Raw genomic sequence first — 19,984 nt, 5'->3', positions numbered from 1 at the left:
GGAAGGAAACCGCGTGTGACTCATACTTCAGCCAGGAGGCAAGTCAGTGGAGCTGTGAACCTGCTACTTCTGCATCCCACTGCCTTCGGGCTTCCAGGGAACCCAGAAGCTTCTCCGGTTGTAGTTTGGGCTTGGCTGCTTTGTCTCACCTTTGGTATCAGATTGGCCTGAGCCACAGATCAACCCTGAAGATACGCTGGCCCTGCGGCGACTCGCATCTGGCCCTTCTTGTCCTCCTTTCCCTTCTTCCCACCTTCCCCATCTCGTTTTGCCTGGAGGCTTCCAATCCCCTGTGTTTTCCTGCTGTCACACTGGAACTCCTGGGCAACAGATGCAACATCTCTTTTAGCTTTAGGGCTAGAAGATGGGTGTCGTTAGGGCTTTGGGTCCCTCTGAGTCCCTGATTTTTAGTGAAAGACTTGTGTGTTGGCGTGTCCACCCTGGAGCGCTCCCTGGTTTGCACCTCTCGGTGTTCTCCTTTGGCTCAGTCAGAACGCAGCGCCCCGCGTGTTCCCTGCCCAGTGAAGGCTCTAGGCTGAGGTAGCCTCATCGTTATTTGCTGGGAAGTTCAGGCTCCTGGAAACTGATGCAAGACTTGTGAATGTCTGGTGAATGAAGGCACTCAGTCCCTCTCCTGCCTTGCCCAGCAGCTGGGTCCCTGAGCATCGGGGTGCATCGTCATCGCATCTTCCAGTGTGATGGTGGGCTGGCATGGAGCTCGCTTCCTTAGAGCCAGGGCCTGGGCTTTTGGCTCCAAGGTTGTGCATTTGTAAGAGCAAGGCACGACTGCTGGGAGCTATCAAATCTAGTCTTACAGGTGGGTGATTCACTGGGATGGCATGTGGCACTTTGAGGGGAGTGGGGGTGGAATTGTAATCTTTTAATTGTAGTAATTAGCAGAAGGGATTCCCAGGAGAGTTAGGATGAGGGCTAGCAGGACAGACAAGTTAGAAGGACTGTATTTGAAGAAAACTAAATTTTCTGACCAGCTAATGGGATAAAATATCTTCCATCCCCAACTCTTCTCTGGTCGTGAGATTCACTCCCGTTCATGGTGAACTGCTTGCCTCTGGCCAGAGAGATCCCAGTCACTCTCAGCCTTACAGATATCTGCATCTTCATCCAGACTGACAGCAAATCTGCGGTTCTTAATGCCGTGTTCAACCCAAGCATTAATGAAATGAAGCACCTGGTAAAGACTGTCAACATAAGCAGCTTAGCGCTGAGCAGCCCCCTGCCTGAGCCCAGCTCCCAGGACGCCTCTTGTTTACGCCCCGGTTTAGTGCCCGCTCACACGAGGTGATCTCTCTCGGGACAAGCCATCTCGCCCGGCACGTTGCTGCCAAGGGCTGACCTGTCGCAAGAGGGTTTCTCTGTGCGTAGTGGTGTTCTGGAGCAGCCATCCCCAGCCAGCTCCGTGTCCGGGTGAGGGTGCTTTATTCTGGCCTTACTGCAGTTCATACCCTGAGCAGGAAAAAGGCCTGGGGCTGCTCGGGAGCGGCTGCAGCACTCCGTGCCCAGGCTCTACCTGGATTCCAAGCATGATGAGACCTAACCGCTTTGCTACCCTGGGCCTCTCTTTTGACTATGATCTTCTGTGTGTGTGGACCTGTCCTGGGCTCACAGTAACTTCTCCTCGCTCTTCTGGAAGGTTAGGATGTTAGCCCCAGCTGGCTCAGTTCCAGCACCAGTCATTGCATTCGCCTCTCGGAAATCCCCCTGCGGTTCCAATCCGATGGAGTGTGCCTTTTCGTAGCGAGACCCGCTGCTCTACGCTGCCCAACGGCGAGCAGGTGCTGCCTCAGACCTGGCTGCGTTTTAAGCAGAGGGCACCTTGCACTCCCCAAAGCTGGCGGGGACTTCAGTATGGACGGTGCTGCCCGGCTGGGTGGTGGTGGGGGAAGCCTGGGAATGTTCTTTATTACAGTGCCTTCTAGTTACCAGTAATTCAATCACTGGTTAACATGATCTTCCAGTTTAATCCAATAAAGACCTTATGGTCAGGTTATGTGTACTAAAAACAAAGAGGGTCACCCTTTTTCGGAGCTGTCACGGTTGCTTTAAACAGCTAATAGTGGCGAATACAGGGTAGGGAGCCTTGTAGGGCAGTAGCTGAGACAGCTCTTCTGAATGAAGGGGAAGCAGAAATGTGATGAATTAAATGTCTGGCTGGGGGACCGTGCCTTGGCACAGTGCCGGCTCTAGGCCCATCTGGTGTCAGGGAAGTTTTGGTATTGATTTCAGAGCGAGCAGGACATCGCCTCAGTGGCGGCTCTCGCAGAGGTTTGGAGCTCATGTTCACCTCTCCCAGGACAAATCATCTCCTCGGGCAAAGGAAATGAATCTGTGTGAGCCAGACAGGTCTGCTGGGAGATGCAAAGGGCAGGACTGGGGGTGGCAGGAGGGCTGTTCGAGATGGCTTCCTCAGAAAATACTGCCTGAGGGTCTTTGCAAGAGAGCTTGGAAGGGAAAAACTGGGGGGTGGGGGTGGAAAAGACAGCTGGATGTTGCAATGTGAGTGATATTGCTCCTGGTGAAACGCATTAAGGGGCAAGCGAAGGCTGTGGTGGCACAGGGGTGAGGTGGAGGTGTGGAATTTCATATAGGTGAACCAGATTCCCAGGGGATGGTGTGACTCAGAAGCTCTGGGAGCGTACCTGATGTGGAGCTGTGGCTGCCCCCCACGCTCGCCTGGTGCGTCCCTGCTGGCTGTTTGGCCAGGGGTGCTGGGTTCTGAGCTGCCCCCTCTGACCACCCTCTGACCGGGCTGCCTGCACTGTGGCTTGGCTGCTCTTTTTCATGACTGGAAGGGTTACGTGGCACATGCCACCTCGGTGCGTGGCCACAAGTTCCTCTTGTGCTCCAGCCTACTGCTGGTCTTGGTGGGACACTTACAGAGCAGACCCGGGCAGGGAAGGCACCGATGGTGTTTGCGGTTACTGCCTCCTCCCTTCTCTTTGGCAGTGCTCTTCTTCCTCACTGAAATCTGATGAGCTGATAAAAGACCCTGACAAATTCGGCATTGCAGCCAGCTCCATACTACCTGTCTCCTTTAACAGAAGACCCTGCCCCACTTCTGCAGCAGGAGCACACGTCACCCGAGTGTGTCTGGCCTCTGTTCCATGGTTGCTGTTTCTCCCCACAGAACCTGGTGGGGGTGGGAGTGGACAGCACCAGCACAGCTAGACCTTCGTCTGTGGGTGCACTTCCACGTGCTCAGGGTGTGGGAACCAGGGGTAGGGGCTCTGCTGAAGGTAGAGGACAACCAGGTGGGCCAGTGGGTTGTAGGGTCTAGAAGACCACTTGCTGAAGGGGAACTGCTAGATCAGTGTTGGAAGGGGCCACTAAAAACGAGAGATGCCCTTTGTGTTCCCTTAGGGCTGGGGGTGAGGGGAATTGAGGGAAATGCTGAGAACACTCTTTAAATGGGAAAGCTCTTGGCTCTGCATTGCATGGACGAGTGACAAAAATCAGCTTGTCTGGAAGAAGGTGCTGGGATCATACCAAGGAGATGGACAGGGTGCAAAAGTTCCTTCAGATCTTAGAAGAGGGATGTAAACTAGAAGAGAATATGAGTATCTTAGAGACCTGGTCTTGAGAAGTGGACAGACACCCGTGGTAGTAAGACAGTAGGAGGTGATTCCAGACAGGAACTAAGTGTCTAGCTGGAAAGTCTGGAAGGAAGGAAGGATTGACTCACCATCCTTGAACCTCTGAACCTGCAAAGTGATTGAGCCCCTCTGGGAAATGGCTTGCATGGAGAGCTCCTTGGTTTAAGAAGCCCAAGCAAGCACAACTGTGACCAAAACACCTCAATTTTCACTGTTCTCCGAGCAAATCTGAATAACAGCTCTCACAAGGTCGGAGGGGAGTTGAGGTTATAATCAATGGGGTCTTACGAACTGTACAAGAGAAGGATGCTCCCAGCTTAGCATGCAGGGTAGTGGAGAGACTATCCTGCGAGTGAGGATGTTAACTCAATTAGGAGTGAGTGTGAGGATTCCTGTGTCTGCCTCTGCCTTGTTGATTTGTTGGCCCAGAGAAGCAGCTCGCGTTTCAGTCTTTGGCTGCCTTGTGAGACAGAAGCCTGCTGGGAGAGAGTGGGATGGGTTGTCCCCGCGCTTCCATCCCCTGGGAGAGATGGCGGAGGCAGCGGTCGCTCCGCCGACCTTAGAGCTTGTCGGCAGAGAGGCAGCACGGCTGCGGCATGCGGGGCCTTCCCCGCGGGAGCTGCCTGGTCTGTGACAGAGCACCCAAAGGAAAGGTCGAATGTGTGACTTCAAAGGAGAGCTGACAGGCCAGCAGCATTTCTAGCTCCCACGGGGCAAACCTCACGCTGCTTTTCCCTGGTTTGTTTTTCTGCTGTGCCCATCTGCTAGTTCTTGCTCTCCTCCAGGTGGGAAGAGGGGCAGGGAAGAGAGGAGATGCAGAGGAGTCAAGAATAGCTGAGAGTGTCTTTAGGCAAAGGAGATGGCAGATTGGATCACTGAGCCTTGAAAATAACATCTCATCTGACAGGACCTTGTTTTAAGGGACAAAACCCTCACTTTCCACCCACAGCACACCAGGGCAGGTCGGGTTCCTGCTGAGGTTAGTGGGTTTGGTGCAAACCCTGAGTATCCCTGCAGCAGGAGGAGCAGAAGAGCCCCGAGAGATGCACTAAAACTTCACTATCTGTCTGAAGAGGGTCCTGACCTGGTGTCCTCAACGCTGTGGTCTGCGGCTGTTCCTGCTGTCAACCACCATCCATCTAGCAAGGCAGCGACCCTGTCAGCAGGCACTGGGCTGTGCAGCTGTTGGTAAGGGCCTTTGGGAAGACCAGGGCCGGGCAGTGGAGAGGAGCTGGTTTCGGTCTGTCTTTGCTGCCACTGATTGCGCTTACCAGCCTCCTTGGCCTCTGAGGGAGCACCACCAGGTAGGCTGTTGGGTAGCAAAAATCTTTTAATCCTCAAGGTCCTTGGGCAGCATCTCAGTCAGGATGGGTGCTCTCCATGGAGACACAGCCACAAAGTGAACGCTGCTCGTGCCTGCGGTGCCCAGTAGATCTCAGTGCCTGTTTGCAGCCAGAACTGGGAGACAGTCACCACATCACAGCTCCAGAGGTCAGTTGGATCACACTCACCTTTGGGCAGCGTCTGGAGGGAGCTGCTGACAGCACGGAGGGAATAAGCTGTGGGTTAGGGAAGCCACTTGCCAGCTGAACAGGAGCATCTTTGCGCCTCCTGCTCGGGGTGGAGGGAGCCACGGGGCTCTCTGCAAGGGAGGGATGGGAAGGAGCTGCAGGAGCAGCATGGGCAGTCCTGGTTGCCAGGGAATATCCAAGGCAATGGATGTGTTTGCTGACATGGCCCTCCCTGCCTGGGAGCTCGCACCCGCTCTGGCATCAGCAGGCGAGGGAGTGGAGTCAGGGGTGCAGGAGATTCCCTGTGCAGGTCTGCTCTGTGAGGCATCCAGAGAGCTGCTGCCCACTCTGCTCCGTGGAGCATCAGCTTTGGCAGGCAGGAGAGGATGTGGGGGCCTTGGGGATTTCAAGCAAGTCAATAATAATAATAATAATAATAATCACCATAGGTGGGGCAAGGTGCTCGTTTCTAGCTGCAGAGGGGTCATCTTCCTGATCTTTCTCAGTCGGAGTATGTGCTGTGCTCTTCTTGGGGAGAAACGGAGTTCATTGGGATGCAAACTCCTGAAACAGTTCCTTGGGTACAGGCAGTTTCTCAAGACAGATGAAGGTTGATTTATGCCTGCTGGATTTGTGCCTGTCACTCTTCTGATCTTAGCGATACTCTCCTTATCCCGGGATCCCAGCTCCTTGCTGGGCTTCCAGAAGAAGCCCCTGCCTACTCCGACCATACATTTGTGGGGTGCATCTTCTTCATCATCTAAACTGTCTGGCAGCATCATGTGCATTCGTGGTCAGAGCCACAGAACAACCAGGGGTTGAAGCTGGAGAGAGGGGAGTTAGATTTGGCTCCTGTTTCTGGCTTCTGTTTCCCTGCAGCAAAACTGTTCCTTAATGACATGAGAATCTCCTAATGCAGATGTTTGTGGGATGACTCTTCTGCTGTTAAGCGCTGCACAAACTGAAGTTCTGCATCTCAAAGATGTCCGGGTTGATCAGGTTTTGGTGTGCCAGGGAGTAGGATCTGGGTTTGTTTCTCTTCCCGAGTTATTTCCCATTTAGCTTGTGACTGACTGCTGCTGCCACCTCATACCTGTCTGAATCCCATCTGAAACCAACCTCTGGGTCCCAGCCCAATTCCTAACACTCATAACCTCACCTTAAGGATGCCAGGAGTCAAAACTTATTTATTACTGTCTGTGAAAGCGCGGGACGGAGTGGAGAGAATGAACACGTGAATTATCCCTAGGGAAAGTGGGTTCACTGGGGTGGGACAGGGGAGCTGGGGAAGTGCAGGAGGTTGCATTGCACTCGTCAGATGGAATTGTTATTCTCAGTGGCAGGCTGCCTGCTCTTAGAGGGTCTCCGCCATTTGGCCCCATCCGTGGCTGGATGCACACAATGCAGCCAGCTGTCTGCCTCTCAGAGTTCGTGGTTACTTGGGATGTGACACGAAGTCTTTTGGATCTCTCTTTAGATTACAGCTTTCCTGCTGCGTCTCAGAAGGCCCTGCTGAAAGGGAATGGGACACAGGTGAAAGACAACTGGGAAACAGCCACTCTCCAGCCGCCAGCAGAATTTGTTGAGCCTGACTTGCACACGCCTTTCTCCAGCACGCTGGAGGAAGAGGAGGGGCTGCTCCCGATAGACCACTCCAGAGGAGGAGTGGAGAGCCTCCAGACCTCCGAGCCAGAGGTTACCTCTTCTGAACCAGAGGGCCAAGAGGACTCCACTCTTCTGTTTTCCACAGCCTCCGCCAGGCCAGGTATTGTGACCGAGGCAGCCATAGGAGGGCAAGAAGAGGACTCTGCTCCTCCAGGCTTAGACCTTGGGAGCAGCATGGGACCAGGTCTTCTGCCTGTGTCCTCTGTTTTTTCTACTACTGTTGCTGCAAGGTCTCCCAGTGTTTCAGAAGAGCCCTTTGAGGTGACAGCTGGGGACACGTGGGCTGTTGGGGGAGCGGATTTGGAGCTGACTGTGACTACCACGAGAGCAGAGCTTGCAGAGACCACAGTGGAGGCTGGTGGGGAAGAGCATTCGGCCAGAGAGGAGGTCTCGGAGACCACAGTAGGGTGGGAGATGCTGGAGCCCACGGTGCTAACCGAAATGGAGCAGACAGTGGGAACGCCCGTGGGGACACCCTCTCCTGGAGGCGGCTCCCCAGGCACCCAGACTCTTCCTGGGAGTGAGCAGCACCCCGCTGCTTCTGCGTCTCCGTGGGACAGGGCTAATGAGCCTGCGCTGGATCCCGTTTGGAATGACACCGAGTCAGCCACTGAGACCGTGGCAGCAGAGAGGAGCTTGTCACCACAGGCTGGGGATGCCCGCGTGGCTGTGCTGCCAACGGAGCTGCCCTGGGACTCAGCACAGGTAGCGCGGGGAGCAGGGCGGGGTGGGAGCTTGCAGTCAGGTATCTGGGTACTTCTCTCTCGGAGGGAGTGTGTGTTTAACCCCTTAACCTTACCCATGTCCCTCAGTGTGACTGGTGGAAGTGGCTGCTTCTCTTCACCCAGCCAAAACTGAATTTTAGAGAGAGTTTTTCACGGCACTTCTTAAGGTGTCCGTGATCCTCGGTGAAAGCTCTGCCCCCTCACATCTTCCCCAACAAACTGCTGCACAAAATCCTGCTTCTAATAAACAACTGCCCTCTGGGGCACGCACAGCAGCGAAAGCTTCTTGTTTTCTCAGCGTGCGTTATTGGAAGTGTCAGGACAAAAACAGCCCCGAGGATTTCTGGGGAGGGAGTGAGAAGCAAGTGCTATTTTTGCTGCTGCTGCTGCCTGCAGAGGGACCAGATGCAGAGCAGGTGGAGCGGGGTCCAGCGAGCTGTGAGGATGTTGGTCTAGGAGAGCCCATGGGAGAGGAGGTGTGAGGTGAACTGCAGTTCCTGAATCCAGCAAACTGCCACCTGCTTAAGGGGAGATAGGTAGCAGGAGCTGACTGGTGAGAAAGTGCTGGGGAAAGCTTTTAATTTTGCTTTCTGCCCTACAGTACTCGGGACCCTGAGCAAGTGATGTAGTCCCTCTGTGTATCCAGTCCTGGCTGCAAAGTGCCGCCCTTCCTCAGTGGTTTAAGGACCACGGAGGCTCCTGGTTAGGTTTTGTGTTAAGTGCTGATCACGTACAGAGTAAGGCTGCAGGCTGGAGAGCTTTCCCCTGGGTACCTGAGTCCTCCTGGAGTCTAGACAGGTGGAGGGAAAGCTTGGCTATGGCAAGCTGGCACAGGAGCCTTGTCCCTGCCCCGTGCGTGGTGATTCCTCCGTAACAGAGAGTTAGAGGGCAGTTCCATCCTTGGAGAAGTGCTTCTCGGGGGTATGGCACAGCCCCTTGCTCCCTGCGTACCCTGTGCTTTCAGCGGGAGAGCTGCATTTGCTACCCAAACCCGGCTGTCTTTTCCTTGTCTCTCCAGGTGATCTGCAAAGATTGGAGCAACCTTGCGGGGAAGAACTACATCATCCTGAATATGTCGGATAACATCGACTGTGTAAGTCAGCCCAAAGAGACCCGATGGCATGGGGGGAATAGTGCTTAGAGGAGGCAGGCGCAGCTCTTGCTGTCTGCTTTCACTGCAAAACATTTTAAAAGCACTAAATCTCAACCTCCCTGTAGAGGCTGTGGAGAGAAGGGGAGGAAGACAGAAATATTCCTGTTCTCCAAAAAGGGAAAAGAGTGGGTGGAGAGAGAAGATTTTGCTCAAAGTCTAGCACATGTCAGGCCCATATTGGGTTTTGACTAACTTCTGGCTGCTAGTCTGTGCCAGTCAGTACCTGCATTGTCATGAGACAGGGGAGCTTTAAACGTTGCACCTCTTACTGGTAGGGCATGTGGCCGGATTGAAGCGTGATACACCTTCCTTCTCTTCCTTTTCCTTCCCCTCCTTCCAGGATATAGTAACGTTCCTCTGATGGCTCAGGGGAATAGGGACTCCCCATTTGCAGTGTAAATGGTTCAGTGTCAAGCAGCTGTCACTAAATCTTCCTTAAGTGCCTCTTCTCCCCACCCTGTTATCTTGTGTGTTATCTGGGTCTGTTAACCAGCCATGCTCTGCTAATCCAATGCCTGTCCATCCATCCCCAGAAAGCTGCAGTTAATTCATGAGCCCGGAGCCCCTTGTGGCTCCCTGGTAAAAGGGCTCGTTCACCTCTGCTGGGCCTTTTATCAGGCACTTTAAAACCAGTTGTGAAAGGCCTGGGGTCAAGGTGCCTTTCATAATTCTAAGAAATGATTAGGAGCTTGACAGCCTGAGACTGAAATGTTTCATCGGGGAGCTGTGTTCTGGCCTCGTGTGTCTGTACTCTTGCTTTCTGTGGCTCCTGCTCTGGGCAGAGCCAGCTGCTTTGTTACTGCAGAGTGGATCTGTGGCTCTGACTTATTGCCACTACTGGCGAGTTCTTGGGGGGGTTTTGTGTGTGTTGTTTTTATTTTTTTAAGGTGAACTTTTTGGGAGCAGGGACAACGGGGGGATTCCTACACACAGTAAAGCATGCTGACTGCTTTAGGGGTGGATGAAAAGCCATCTCGTTCCTCCTGATTTAGGCAAACCAGTTTGCTCTTTGGAGGGTTTTAAGTATCTCTGCTGCAGTTCGCAAAAGCAACTCGAAAAACCGGTCCTTGAAAACCAAAGTTCGGCTGCCCTGTTTCCTCCATGGCCTAGTCCCCTTGCTCTTTCTCCCACTTCTGTGGAGTTTAAATGCTCGTTCATTCTGTGTACGTAGTAGCTTCCTCCCTGTGGTCACTTGCACTTGTGTAGTTTAAACTACTGGAAGGGTGAGAACTGAAAAGCAGATGTCTCTTGACCAGACTCTGTCTTTATTGTGGAATCCTCAGTTCTGCCTTGCTAAAAGAAGACAGCGCCCTGGGATAGGCAGGACTGAACTGTTTTTCTACTTGATTTCATGTTTCAAAACACATTTCCCAAGGAATGATTTGTGCTGTCTTCCCCTTTATCCAAAGGGACGTTTGTCAACATACATATTTAACATGAACATCGCTTTGTTCCCTGCCTCCCATTACCACTTTGCATGGCTGAAGCTGGAATCAAGCTCTTCTCCTTTCCACTGATGCTGACGCAGTTTGTTTCCTACCCGTGGTAATTTGCTCACTTTGGGCAGCTTGCCTACCCTCTGCCTGTCCCTTTTGCTTTCTGGTTTCTGTATCCAAACCCCGTGGTGTTTGGCTTTCCAGGGTTGTGAGGGAGAACCTGCATTTGCAAGTGCTGTAGTTTAAATTAGTGGAATGGGGATTCCTCACATATTTCCTATGTTTTGATGCCCTGACCGAGTGTGGTACTGAGTCCTGCTGAAAAGCTGAGGGACGTGGAGGATGCTTAACCCCCCCAGAGCGTCTCACCTTGAGCCTTAATGTTCCCCAGAGCACCAGGCTTTTACCCGCTGCAGGGCTGATGTCTGTATTGCTGGGTTAAGCCGGCAGCCCGTTTATCTCCCTAATGGGCTCTGGGCAAGGCAGCCACTTCAGTCTCTTCCTGGGCACCTCTCCCACTCAATATACCTGGGAATTTTGCCCAAGTGAGGGCTGCAGGATCTGACCCAACACTGGCTACGCGTCAGGAGCCGACCTCCACCTCAGCTCCTTCGCAGCTCTCTTTTCTCCACCACGGAGAATTTATCTGTGTTCTTCAGCCTCTGTTTTCCCCATCGCTAGAAACATCTCACCTCTGTCCTCCTCCTGCTCCTGGGCTCAGCTGCTCGCCCTTCCTCTGCATCCCCCAAACCGGCCGCAGGCTGCCGGGGGGCCGGGGCTGGAGCTGCAGCTGGGCAGCATGGTGCTGCGTCCCGGTGCTGCGGCTCCCGCCTCGCCGTGCCCAGACCGTAACCGGGTGAGGGGAGGCACTGGCAGCCCCTTGTGATTCAGGCCTCAGTCATCGGTGTCTTTTCCAATTAGGCCATTTTCGGCACAGGCCTGTGCCTGCCCTGAGCGCTTCGAATTGCCATGGCAACAGGAGCTCTCCATTTTATTAATCATCTGTGTGGCCTTCAGGTTGGCATGGCAACCGGAGATAAAAATAGAAACACAGGAGTGAGAAAGCAACAAAGGAGCCCACTGAGGGATGGCTGGAGCACGTCAGGCTGAGCGGCACCCGCTGACCCAGCGCTGGCTGCGGGGAAGAACCTGGCTGCTTCCTCCTGGCCTTACACCATAACGTCACTGTGTGCTGGGGGAGCTGGGCTGGCACCGTGTGGGGCGCGTGGCGGCCACAGGAGCCCTGGAGGAGGGTTGGTGTGTCAGGAGATGTGTGTGTGGGTCCAGGCTGGGGTACTGAGGCTGTGTGGAGAGCGTTGCACCAGGTTTAGCATCGCTGGCTTTTGGGCACGCCTGGCTCGGGGCTCTGGGCCCTGTCCCCCTGCCAGTCCTGCAGTGCTACACCTGCCCTGTCCCCACCGTGTGCTCACCAAGGTCCCTTTCCTGTGGCAGGAGGAGTTTCGGCTGGAGAGGGGTCCCCAGCTGTTGGCACTGGTGGAGGATGCCTTCTCCAGGCAGGCAGATGGGCTGCAGGACCGCTGGCTGATCTCTCTGAGCAAACCCAACGAGAACGACAAGCACTTGCTCATGACACTGGCGGGGGAACAGGGTAAGTGCTGAGAGAAGGAGCCTTCCCGTGATGGGGGGGTGTTTAAGGGGCTCTCAAATGGAGGAAGGAGCTTTCACTCTCCAGTCCATTTCAGTCCCACCAGTTGAGAGGTGGAGGGGGACTGAGGACGTAAGACCCTTTTTCTTGACATCTGCCTTCTGGCTTGTCCCCCGCTGCTTGCATGAAGCTCCATCTTCTGCGCTTTGCCTCCTGCTTTGCTCCCTCCCCGGACTGCCTTCACTCCAGTGTCCCTCAGCTCAATCTCAGTCCTTATGTACTCTCCTCCATGAGCAGGCCACTGCAACGGTGGGACATGGCAGCCTGCTCTTAGTTCACTTCTTAACACTACATGAGTGTCGTCTGAACTGGGCCAGGCCTGACGGTGCCTCCCCTGCATCCCCAAAGAAACAAAAGCTGACAGTGGAAGGTGGGCTGGGCTGGACCCCCCTTTTGCTAGGGGGGGTGCTTTTCCTGTACATCAGTATGTGCTGCTGCCTGCTTAGTAGACAGCTAAGAATAATAATATTGACATTATGGCCTATATGAAATAAAAAAAAGCCAACAGTATTCTAAAATGTCCCACAGTGATAGGAAAATAGAGCTAACATTTAAGTGGTATTTGCTGTGCTGATGCCATTGCATGTCTCCCAAGCCCTTGGGCTGGAGCCTGTGGCAGTGAAAAGGCTTTGGTGAACATTTGGTCTTCTAAACTAACTTCATGACATCGTGAAAGGGGACATCCCCCTTCCTGGAGAAGAAACCAGTTCTGAACTCCAGAAGCACAGCCGGGCTGGGAGATACCCCTGAGTTTAGAAACCTCAGGAACCAAAGTATTTTCTGCTCTGAATAATCAAGCTTTTGTTCAGTTCCTCTTTTTACTGCTGTGCAAGTGAAGGGAGAAATGGGCCTCAGCCTCTGAATCCTCCCTGACTGCTCCTGTTCTGCCTCGGAGAGCACCTGGGAGCTGGGAGGGAGGGAGGCTCCCGGGAAGGGGCGCCTCAGCTGGGCCGGTGCCTCTGACTGGAGCTGTCGCCTGCCGGGAGCGGAGCACAGCACCTCGCCAGGCTGCTCTGCCGAGCAAAACACTCCTGAGAAAGGTTGTGGCTGGTGAGCGTGGAGATCCCTGGAGTGCTGCAGCTCAGGATCGAGTTGTGCTGGACAGGGAGGCGGGATCGGGCAGCATCCCTGACTTTGTGGATGTTGCTGCTCACTCCAGAGCACACACAGACCCTGAGAGCTTCTGTAGCTGTGGGGAGGGCACCTAGGTGCCTCTAGCATCAGTTCATGCCTGGATTATTTCCCCCGCTTTAAAGAGCATTTGGTTGTGGTCCTTGCATTCTTTCAGCCTCCTCATATAAAGTACCACTGAACAAAAGTGCACTTTCCCATTCTGTTGGGGGCTTCACAGTGATGAGTACATCTACCTGAGCTAACCTGAGCTGAGAGCAGCACTCATCTCTCCCTCTCCTTTACAGGCATCATCCCTACAAAAGATGTTCTCATGGCACTGGGGGATGTTAAGAGGAGCTTAGCGGAGGTAAGAGCCTGTCTGCCTCCATCCATTCGTTAAGACTAGCTATACAATTAAAATAAGCACCTTGAAAACTGGGAGCATATCTGAGTCCAGCCAAGTGAGCCCACAGCAGGCAAACGGATGAGTCAGGCACTTGGCAAACGCCCTTCTCTCCTCTCTGGTAGTTGCCAGGCCATCAGACGTCTGCTCCCATTAAGGGAGTAACTGTGGGTTATTCCCTCCCTGATTTTCTGGCGGGGTTGTGAAGCTGCTTTTGGCATGCTCGTTTTGCTGGGACACTGGGTCTCGTCCCTTCGACACTGTTGCCTGTGGTGAGGAGGGTGCTGCGGAGCCCCAGGATGGGCCCTGCTCGCCCTACAGCTGATTTACCTACACTGGCTGCTCTCAGTAGCTCAAGTTGTGCTGGAGGAGCGGGGAGAGGCGCCTGTACTAGATGGGACACATTCACACACCTTCTTCCTGCAATCCCAGGGTCTGCATCCCACCCCTTTAGACAGGTGCCTACGCAGGAGCAGGCAGAGGACTGGGCTGCGCTTCCAGCTGCCCCTAGCCCTCGCCTGTTCCCCTCTAACCCCGGGCGGCTTGGAAGAGGATGGAGATGAGGACAAATTAGTCCCATGATCTGACTTTGCCCCTTAGGCCTGCGAGACATGTAGGCACTCAGTGCCCAGTTCAGCTTGGGTTTTTTTACACTACTGGAGTAATTCTGCTGCCTTTTTAGCAGCAGAGTTGGGCCACGGCCTTGCTGGCTGTCTGCTCTCAGGTTTTTCCCTGACCTAACAAACTGGTGCAGTTAGACAAAGCAAATTAAGTGCTCAGTGCTGTATTGATTGGCTTACACTAGAGAAAGTGTGAAAAGCCGACCCTCTAGAAATTGTGTGACTGAGGTATCAGCAGCTAGATCTGTCCAGAAAGAAGGATTTGCGTCAGCGCAAGGTTTGACCTCTTTGTGCAACTGTGACCCTGTGTGAACGTGCATCCTACCAGAGCAGCACCTCACCACCTGCCTCCAGCTCTGTCAATAACGAAACGCTGCTCGTTGTGCCGACCTTGCGCCTGGGAGGAGGAGGAAGGGTGTTCTCTTACACCGGTCATACTGTTGAATTGATATGTAACCCCCTTAAAATCCGCCGAGTCACTGGGACTGGTGTTAGGCTTTGCTGACAAGCACAGGGGCCCGTTTCTAGGGCAGCTTTTGGAATCAGTGGGCAGCTGTCCACTTCCAAGGCAGCGGAAAGACCGCTATACTCTCTTAGGACCAGAGCTTTAATGAAAAACTATTTATTATGGTTTCATTCTCTGTCACACGGTCGCCAAAGCCTCAGCACCCCTCAGTGGTCCATGGTTTGTTTTGGGTACTCATAATCTTGGGCAGTTTCTCCCATGGAAGCCTCTTTGTCTTCCACATAGGTGTGGTCCTTGTGCAGGTGATCAGGGTAAGACTGTGCCTACTGTCATTTGCTGACGTGTCACCTTTCACTGTAGATGGTGTTAAATTTAGCCGTGTGCCTTCTAGTCGTGTAAGACAGCATACATCCTTCTCCCCAACCCTGGCTTTTGGTTCCTCTGCCCATGGCGGTGGCCCTGTATTTGGACCCTGGGAAGTCTGAACAGGATCCCACCTGTCTGCAGGCCAGGAGATTGATTTAGTATACTCCTTCCTTCCTTCCAGATTGGCATCCAGAATTACTCAACCACAACAAGCTGCCAGTCACACCCCAACCAGACACGCAGCGATTATGGGAAACTCTTTGTGGTACTGGTGATCATTGGCTCCATCTGCGCCATCATCATTGTACTGGGGCTCATATACAACTGCTGGCAGAGACGCCTGCCCAAGATGAAGAACATGGTGAGCACTGGACGGGTGGAGGAGGTGGCCAGACTCTTAGCCCTTGGGGAGGAGGGGATTGGAAAGTTAAGAGGGAGGTTGTTTTCCCCTGTCTACTTACTGGACATAGCTGGATACACTGCTGGAGCAGCAAGGGCGCCCATTCGGGTGTGAGAGATGCAAACCTGTCTCTTGCTGTGCTCAGGACAGCTCATTTCCACTGCGAGGGCTGGGCCAGGAGTCAATTTACCTTCTCGCACTGCCCCTGCAGAGCCCTCAGTGGCCCTTATGGCCTGGTCTGGTTGTGCTTCTCAGTAGCATTAAGACCTGTCCTCCTTTGTCTCCGTTTGTGTTCCTATCGTCCTTCACAGTCGCACGGCGAGGAGCTGCGCTTCGTTGAGAACGGCTGCCATGACAACCCCACCTTGGATGTGGCCAGTGACAGCCAGTCAGAGATGCAGGAGAAGAAGCCAAGCGTGAACGGTGGAAACACCATCAACGGCCCCGACAGCTGGGATGTCCTGATCAATAAGCAGGCGAGCGAGGATGTGGATGTGTTTGAGGAAGACACACATCTTTAGGAAAAAGAAGGGAGGGAACCACCCCCTTAAATACATTTGTCTCTCTCCTATCTTGACTGATGGACCATGGGATCAGGTGGCTTCTCAGGAACTTCTTAAAGGCTTGGGATGGCTCAAGTCTTTGGGCAAGTTTTTCCAATAGAAGTCCTGAGCCCTCACTGGGGCTTGGAGCCGGGAGGATCACTGAACAGAGGGAAACGGGAGGGGTGGGTTTGTAGGTCTCTGTGTGTGTGTTCCTGTCAGTAGCACCAATGCTTTTATCACCTTTAAATGCACTTACTGTAGCTCTCTGGTAGTGGCTGGGAGTGGCTGGGCTTGAGAAACAAGGCAGTGGGGCTAAGTCTGCCACCAAGAGTCCAGCTCGGGGAAGGAAATCCACTTTGGGAGTCCAGCTGGAGCTAGGGCAGCCACATCCTGACCTTGAGATCCCATTCAGTCCCTGCAGGTGCATTCTGGATGGAGGGGAGCCAAGACTCAGTCGATATCCTGGGCAGAGTTTGCATTCCACATGTGAAAAGAGGTTTTCTAGTGCTCTAGCATTCAGCTGCTAATTAGATGGGCTGATGTTTACATTCGGGGAAAAAAAAAAATCCCACTGTCATCTCATTTCCCCCCTTGAACCACAAACAGCCCCACTCCCTTTTTCAGCTCCGCAGCTCCAAGCTGAGTTTGCAAAGTTTGAGCACTTTTGCTTGGCTGACTGCAGAGAATTCGGTGCCATTGGTGCAGCATCTTAGCTGAAAATTTGCTTTAGGTTGGAGAGTTGCTCAAAAAAGGACATTGACATGCCTCTTTCACACAACAGCCTGTGAAATCAGCAGCAAAGTATCCCTTGTCTAAGTATCAGGTTTAGACTGGCAGGCCTCCTCCACTCCTGTTCTTTTTTTTCCAGGATAGTTTGGTTTCAGTTGGTCTTCCTGAGGTAAAGACTATGTGAGACTTTTTATACAGGGAGAAAAGTAAAAAAATTGGAAACAGATCATTTTCTGGTCCTTTTGTTTCCTTTTCAGCATCCTGCCCTGAGGGGGGGAAATGTTTAATGTCCCACAGGTGTAAATTGGGGCAACATCTTTAAAATCACTGCATTTAAGCAAGTGTAAAAGCCAGTTCAGATGAGATGAGAATCAGATCTAAGAGCTCCCCGATGAACGTTTCTCAGGCATGCCTCAGGCAACTTTGAGGCTCCAGCTCCCTGAAGATGTGTGATAAAAGGCACGTGAATATGCATAATTGTTCTCTGAGCCCTGCCTAAGCTGAGACTCAGAACTACTGTCAAGCCTGAAATCCCAGAACATTTGTTTCCTCTGTCGTCAAGGGACTGAGGGACTCGCTTCTGTCAGAGGCAGCAGCATTCCTCTCTTAGGGCGATCTGCATCCTTGCTTACTGCGAGATGCGGCTTCGCGTTTGGTCTTTACGGGAACCTTTGTACAGAAAGACCCCAGATATGCAGCCTGATGCCAAGCCTGTAAATCTACCCCTGTATGTACAGATATTTTAGCATGTTCATCCCTGCTGTGAGTGCCTAAGCCAAGGTACGAGTCTGTTGTTTCATTTTGCATAGCGCTTTGCATACAAACTGAATCACAGATCATCTCGAGGTAGGACCACGTGGAGATCCGTCCGTTAGGTGTTCAAGGAAGGCGACAGCCTTTGGTTTCCTATCCAGATTCCCATTTTCAGTGTTTTTTATGCTGCCTCCATACCTTTCCCTGTGTTTTGTAGGAGGTGGAGGTGATCAGCTCCTTTCCTATCTCGTCGGTAGGGTTGCAGAGATGCTCGGAGGAGTTCCCTCTCCTGCCCCAGCAGTTGCTAACGGGGGACAGTCCCTGACCGCCCCTTGCTGAGTTTGATGGGTCTGTGCAGTCAGACTGCACAAGTTCAGTGGCTGTGTTGATGGCACTTTGGAGCTCACAGGATTAAATGCAAGTTGTTGTTATGATATGGTGAGTAAATTAAAGCATGGAGTTAAAATTTAAGTTTGTATAGCACTTAGCATAACAGGGCCTGGCATGGCCACGGCCTTTAGGCAGTTTCACCGTATAAATGTTCCTATAATCCTCATTAAATATGTTTTTAATGCCCAGTGGCTATTAAAAAGATAATGGCACCGATCAGATGTGAATCAGTTCACCCACAAAACACTTCCTTGATGCACATCGTTGCTAGGAGCTGCTTTGCTGCCCTGTTTTCTCTCCCCTTTACTAATTCAGAGAAACAACGAGGAGCTGGTAAAGCAATGCTTCTGGCTGGGCTCAGCACCTCCTCATTTGGTGTGAAGTCTTCAGACCTCAAAGAAGCCAAGGGGACTGTGCGGGCTTATTAAAAGTTAAGCAAGTTCTCCTGATTTTCTCTTCTGGCTTCTTACGGTTTGAAGGTTTTCCGGAGGCTGTAGAGCTCTCTTCTGCATCTGGAGAGTGTGTGAGGGTGGCTGTCACGAGGCTGAGAACAATCTGCTGTCTCTGACAGGGTGCACCTGGCTGTATGATCTCAGTTTAGCTCCAGAAATCTACTGGTTAATAGCATTCCACTTTAGTCTGGTGATACTTTTTATACCTTTACCGTTTGTTTTTCCTCTGTATCATGTTTTTTGCACTAGGCTGATCTTGTTAAGTCGATTGCACTGTTGTCCCTCTCCCCTCAGCCTTGCAGAGACGGGCCATCTCCGGGGACCTGCGGGCTGGGGAGCACTGTAGAGAGGCTGTTGGTAGCCCACTTACTCTGTTGTTCAGTGCTTGGGTTTCCAGCTCTACACAGGGAGGATTTAGAGGAAGAGAAACTTTGTCTTAGCGTTTGTAACAGGAAGCTTTTCTATCACCTTAATGTAGTTGAACTTCTTTTTAACAAAAACTGTCAAAGCTGGACTTCTCAGAGCGGTGTGCCAGGCAGCAGAGCAGCTGCAGGAGACAAAGCGATTGATTCCTGGAATCCTGTTTTCCACCTACTCGGACTTCACTGTCGTCCCATCTGCCAAACGTTTGATCGCGCTGACACCTGGTGGCTGCTGGGAGTTGGAGACAAAAAATAATTGGAAAAAGGTACTTTTCCCCCTTCTTATCTCCACGTATTTGTTTCCTGTGACTTGCCTAGGACAGTCACTCGTCTTATCGGCGAGGGGCTGCTGGACTTGCCTGTGAGCAGAGGGGCTCTCACCAAGCATGTCAGGGATGGTTTGTGTGAGGACATCCCTGTCTGCAAAGCAGCGAGATGGGACGTTCCCCACAGTCACCGGTCTAGAGTTCCATCAGCCTCAGCTTCATCTCCCTGCTTTCTCCTCCACTCGCCCCGTCTCATCCTGGGGAGTACAGGCAGAAAACGGAGGCTCTGGCTTGAAATTGAGGTGGCTCTTCCGAGAGAGCATCAGGGGCTGGTGTGAGGAGCTCTGTGCCCCCGGCAACACTGGTGATGGCCAAGATCAGTGTGGCTCTCCATCTCCGTGGGACGGTGGCCAGATCTGGGATGGCCAAGCTGCAGATTCCTCCCAGATGCCTAGAACAGGGTCTGTGATGCGCAGTCCAACATGTGCGAGGGCTCTGCACCCTGCAGACACCTGGTGGCATGGAGGGTGTAAAGAAACAACGCGAAGTGACCTGGTAACCGTGGAGTATGTAATGCAGGTTGAGAATACAGTTCCAGATGCCACCTTAAGGATCCCTCCGGCCGAAGGATGCAGCATGAAAGGAGGTATATTTATCCTATGGATTGCTGCAGAATGACCTTAGAGCATCGCAGCAGGATCCCACGGCAGCCCTTGCCCTCAGCACCTCGTCTGTTCCTGTCCACTTTCGCAGCCACGCAGGAGCCACCTCTCCTTCACAGAGGGTTTGGAGCAGCTCGAACAGTCAGAGGCAACCACCACCTTCATCTGTGCTGGCTCCCGAGAGCCTCGTGGGCTCGTCTCGGCTGACAGGCAGGCTCCCAGCCCTTCTCAACGCCCTTGTTCCTGCTGGACCTAAACTGCCTGCAAGCCCTGGCCCCTGCTTGGGATTGCTGCTGGAGAACACTTAGAAACACTCGCGTCTGGCCCTGGAAGCGTCAGGGTTGTGGTTTTTGTTTTCTTTGCAATAAAACGCACCTCCTGGGTGTCTGAACACTGACCCGAGTGGAGTCCTTTCCTTGGTTGCATCTGCCTGAATTCACATCTGTTTGTTGGCCAGGGTCCCTCTGCTGGGATGGGGGGCGGTCAGCCTTGCCCCCCCTGCCCCACAGAGCTGTGCCAGGTGCCCGGGCTGGGGGAAACTGGCTTCCCCCTGTGGGGCGCCCGTCCCAGCCCGGTGGGGCGCCCGTCCTAGCCCGGTGGGGCGCCCGTCCTAGCCCCTGTCTCTTATAC

General features: G+C 53.1%; 1 protein-coding gene across 1 annotated transcript in view; it reads left to right on the top strand.

Moving 5' to 3' along the window:
• The window catches only part of PODXL2 (podocalyxin like 2), a 30,844-nt gene extending 11,093 nt beyond the window's left edge, over positions 1-19,751 (top strand). The window contains exons 4-9 of the mRNA XM_026857527.1: positions 6,600-7,492; positions 8,531-8,605; positions 11,554-11,710; positions 13,186-13,247; positions 14,917-15,096; positions 15,447-19,751. Of these exons, the coding sequence (XP_026713328.1) occupies positions 6,600-7,492; positions 8,531-8,605; positions 11,554-11,710; positions 13,186-13,247; positions 14,917-15,096; positions 15,447-15,656 (1,577 nt within the window). The 3' untranslated portion in view covers positions 15,657-19,751. The remainder of the gene's footprint in view (positions 1-6,599; positions 7,493-8,530; positions 8,606-11,553; positions 11,711-13,185; positions 13,248-14,916; positions 15,097-15,446) is intronic.
• The last annotated feature ends 233 nt before the right edge of the window (positions 19,752-19,984 follow it).

This window comes from Athene cunicularia (genome assembly GCF_003259725.1).
Source record: "Athene cunicularia isolate RWA chromosome 12 unlocalized genomic scaffold, athCun1 chr12_part1, whole genome shotgun sequence".
NCBI classification, from domain to species: Eukaryota; Metazoa; Chordata; class Aves; order Strigiformes; family Strigidae; genus Athene; species Athene cunicularia.
This window is presented reverse-complemented; position numbering and strand designations above follow the sequence as displayed.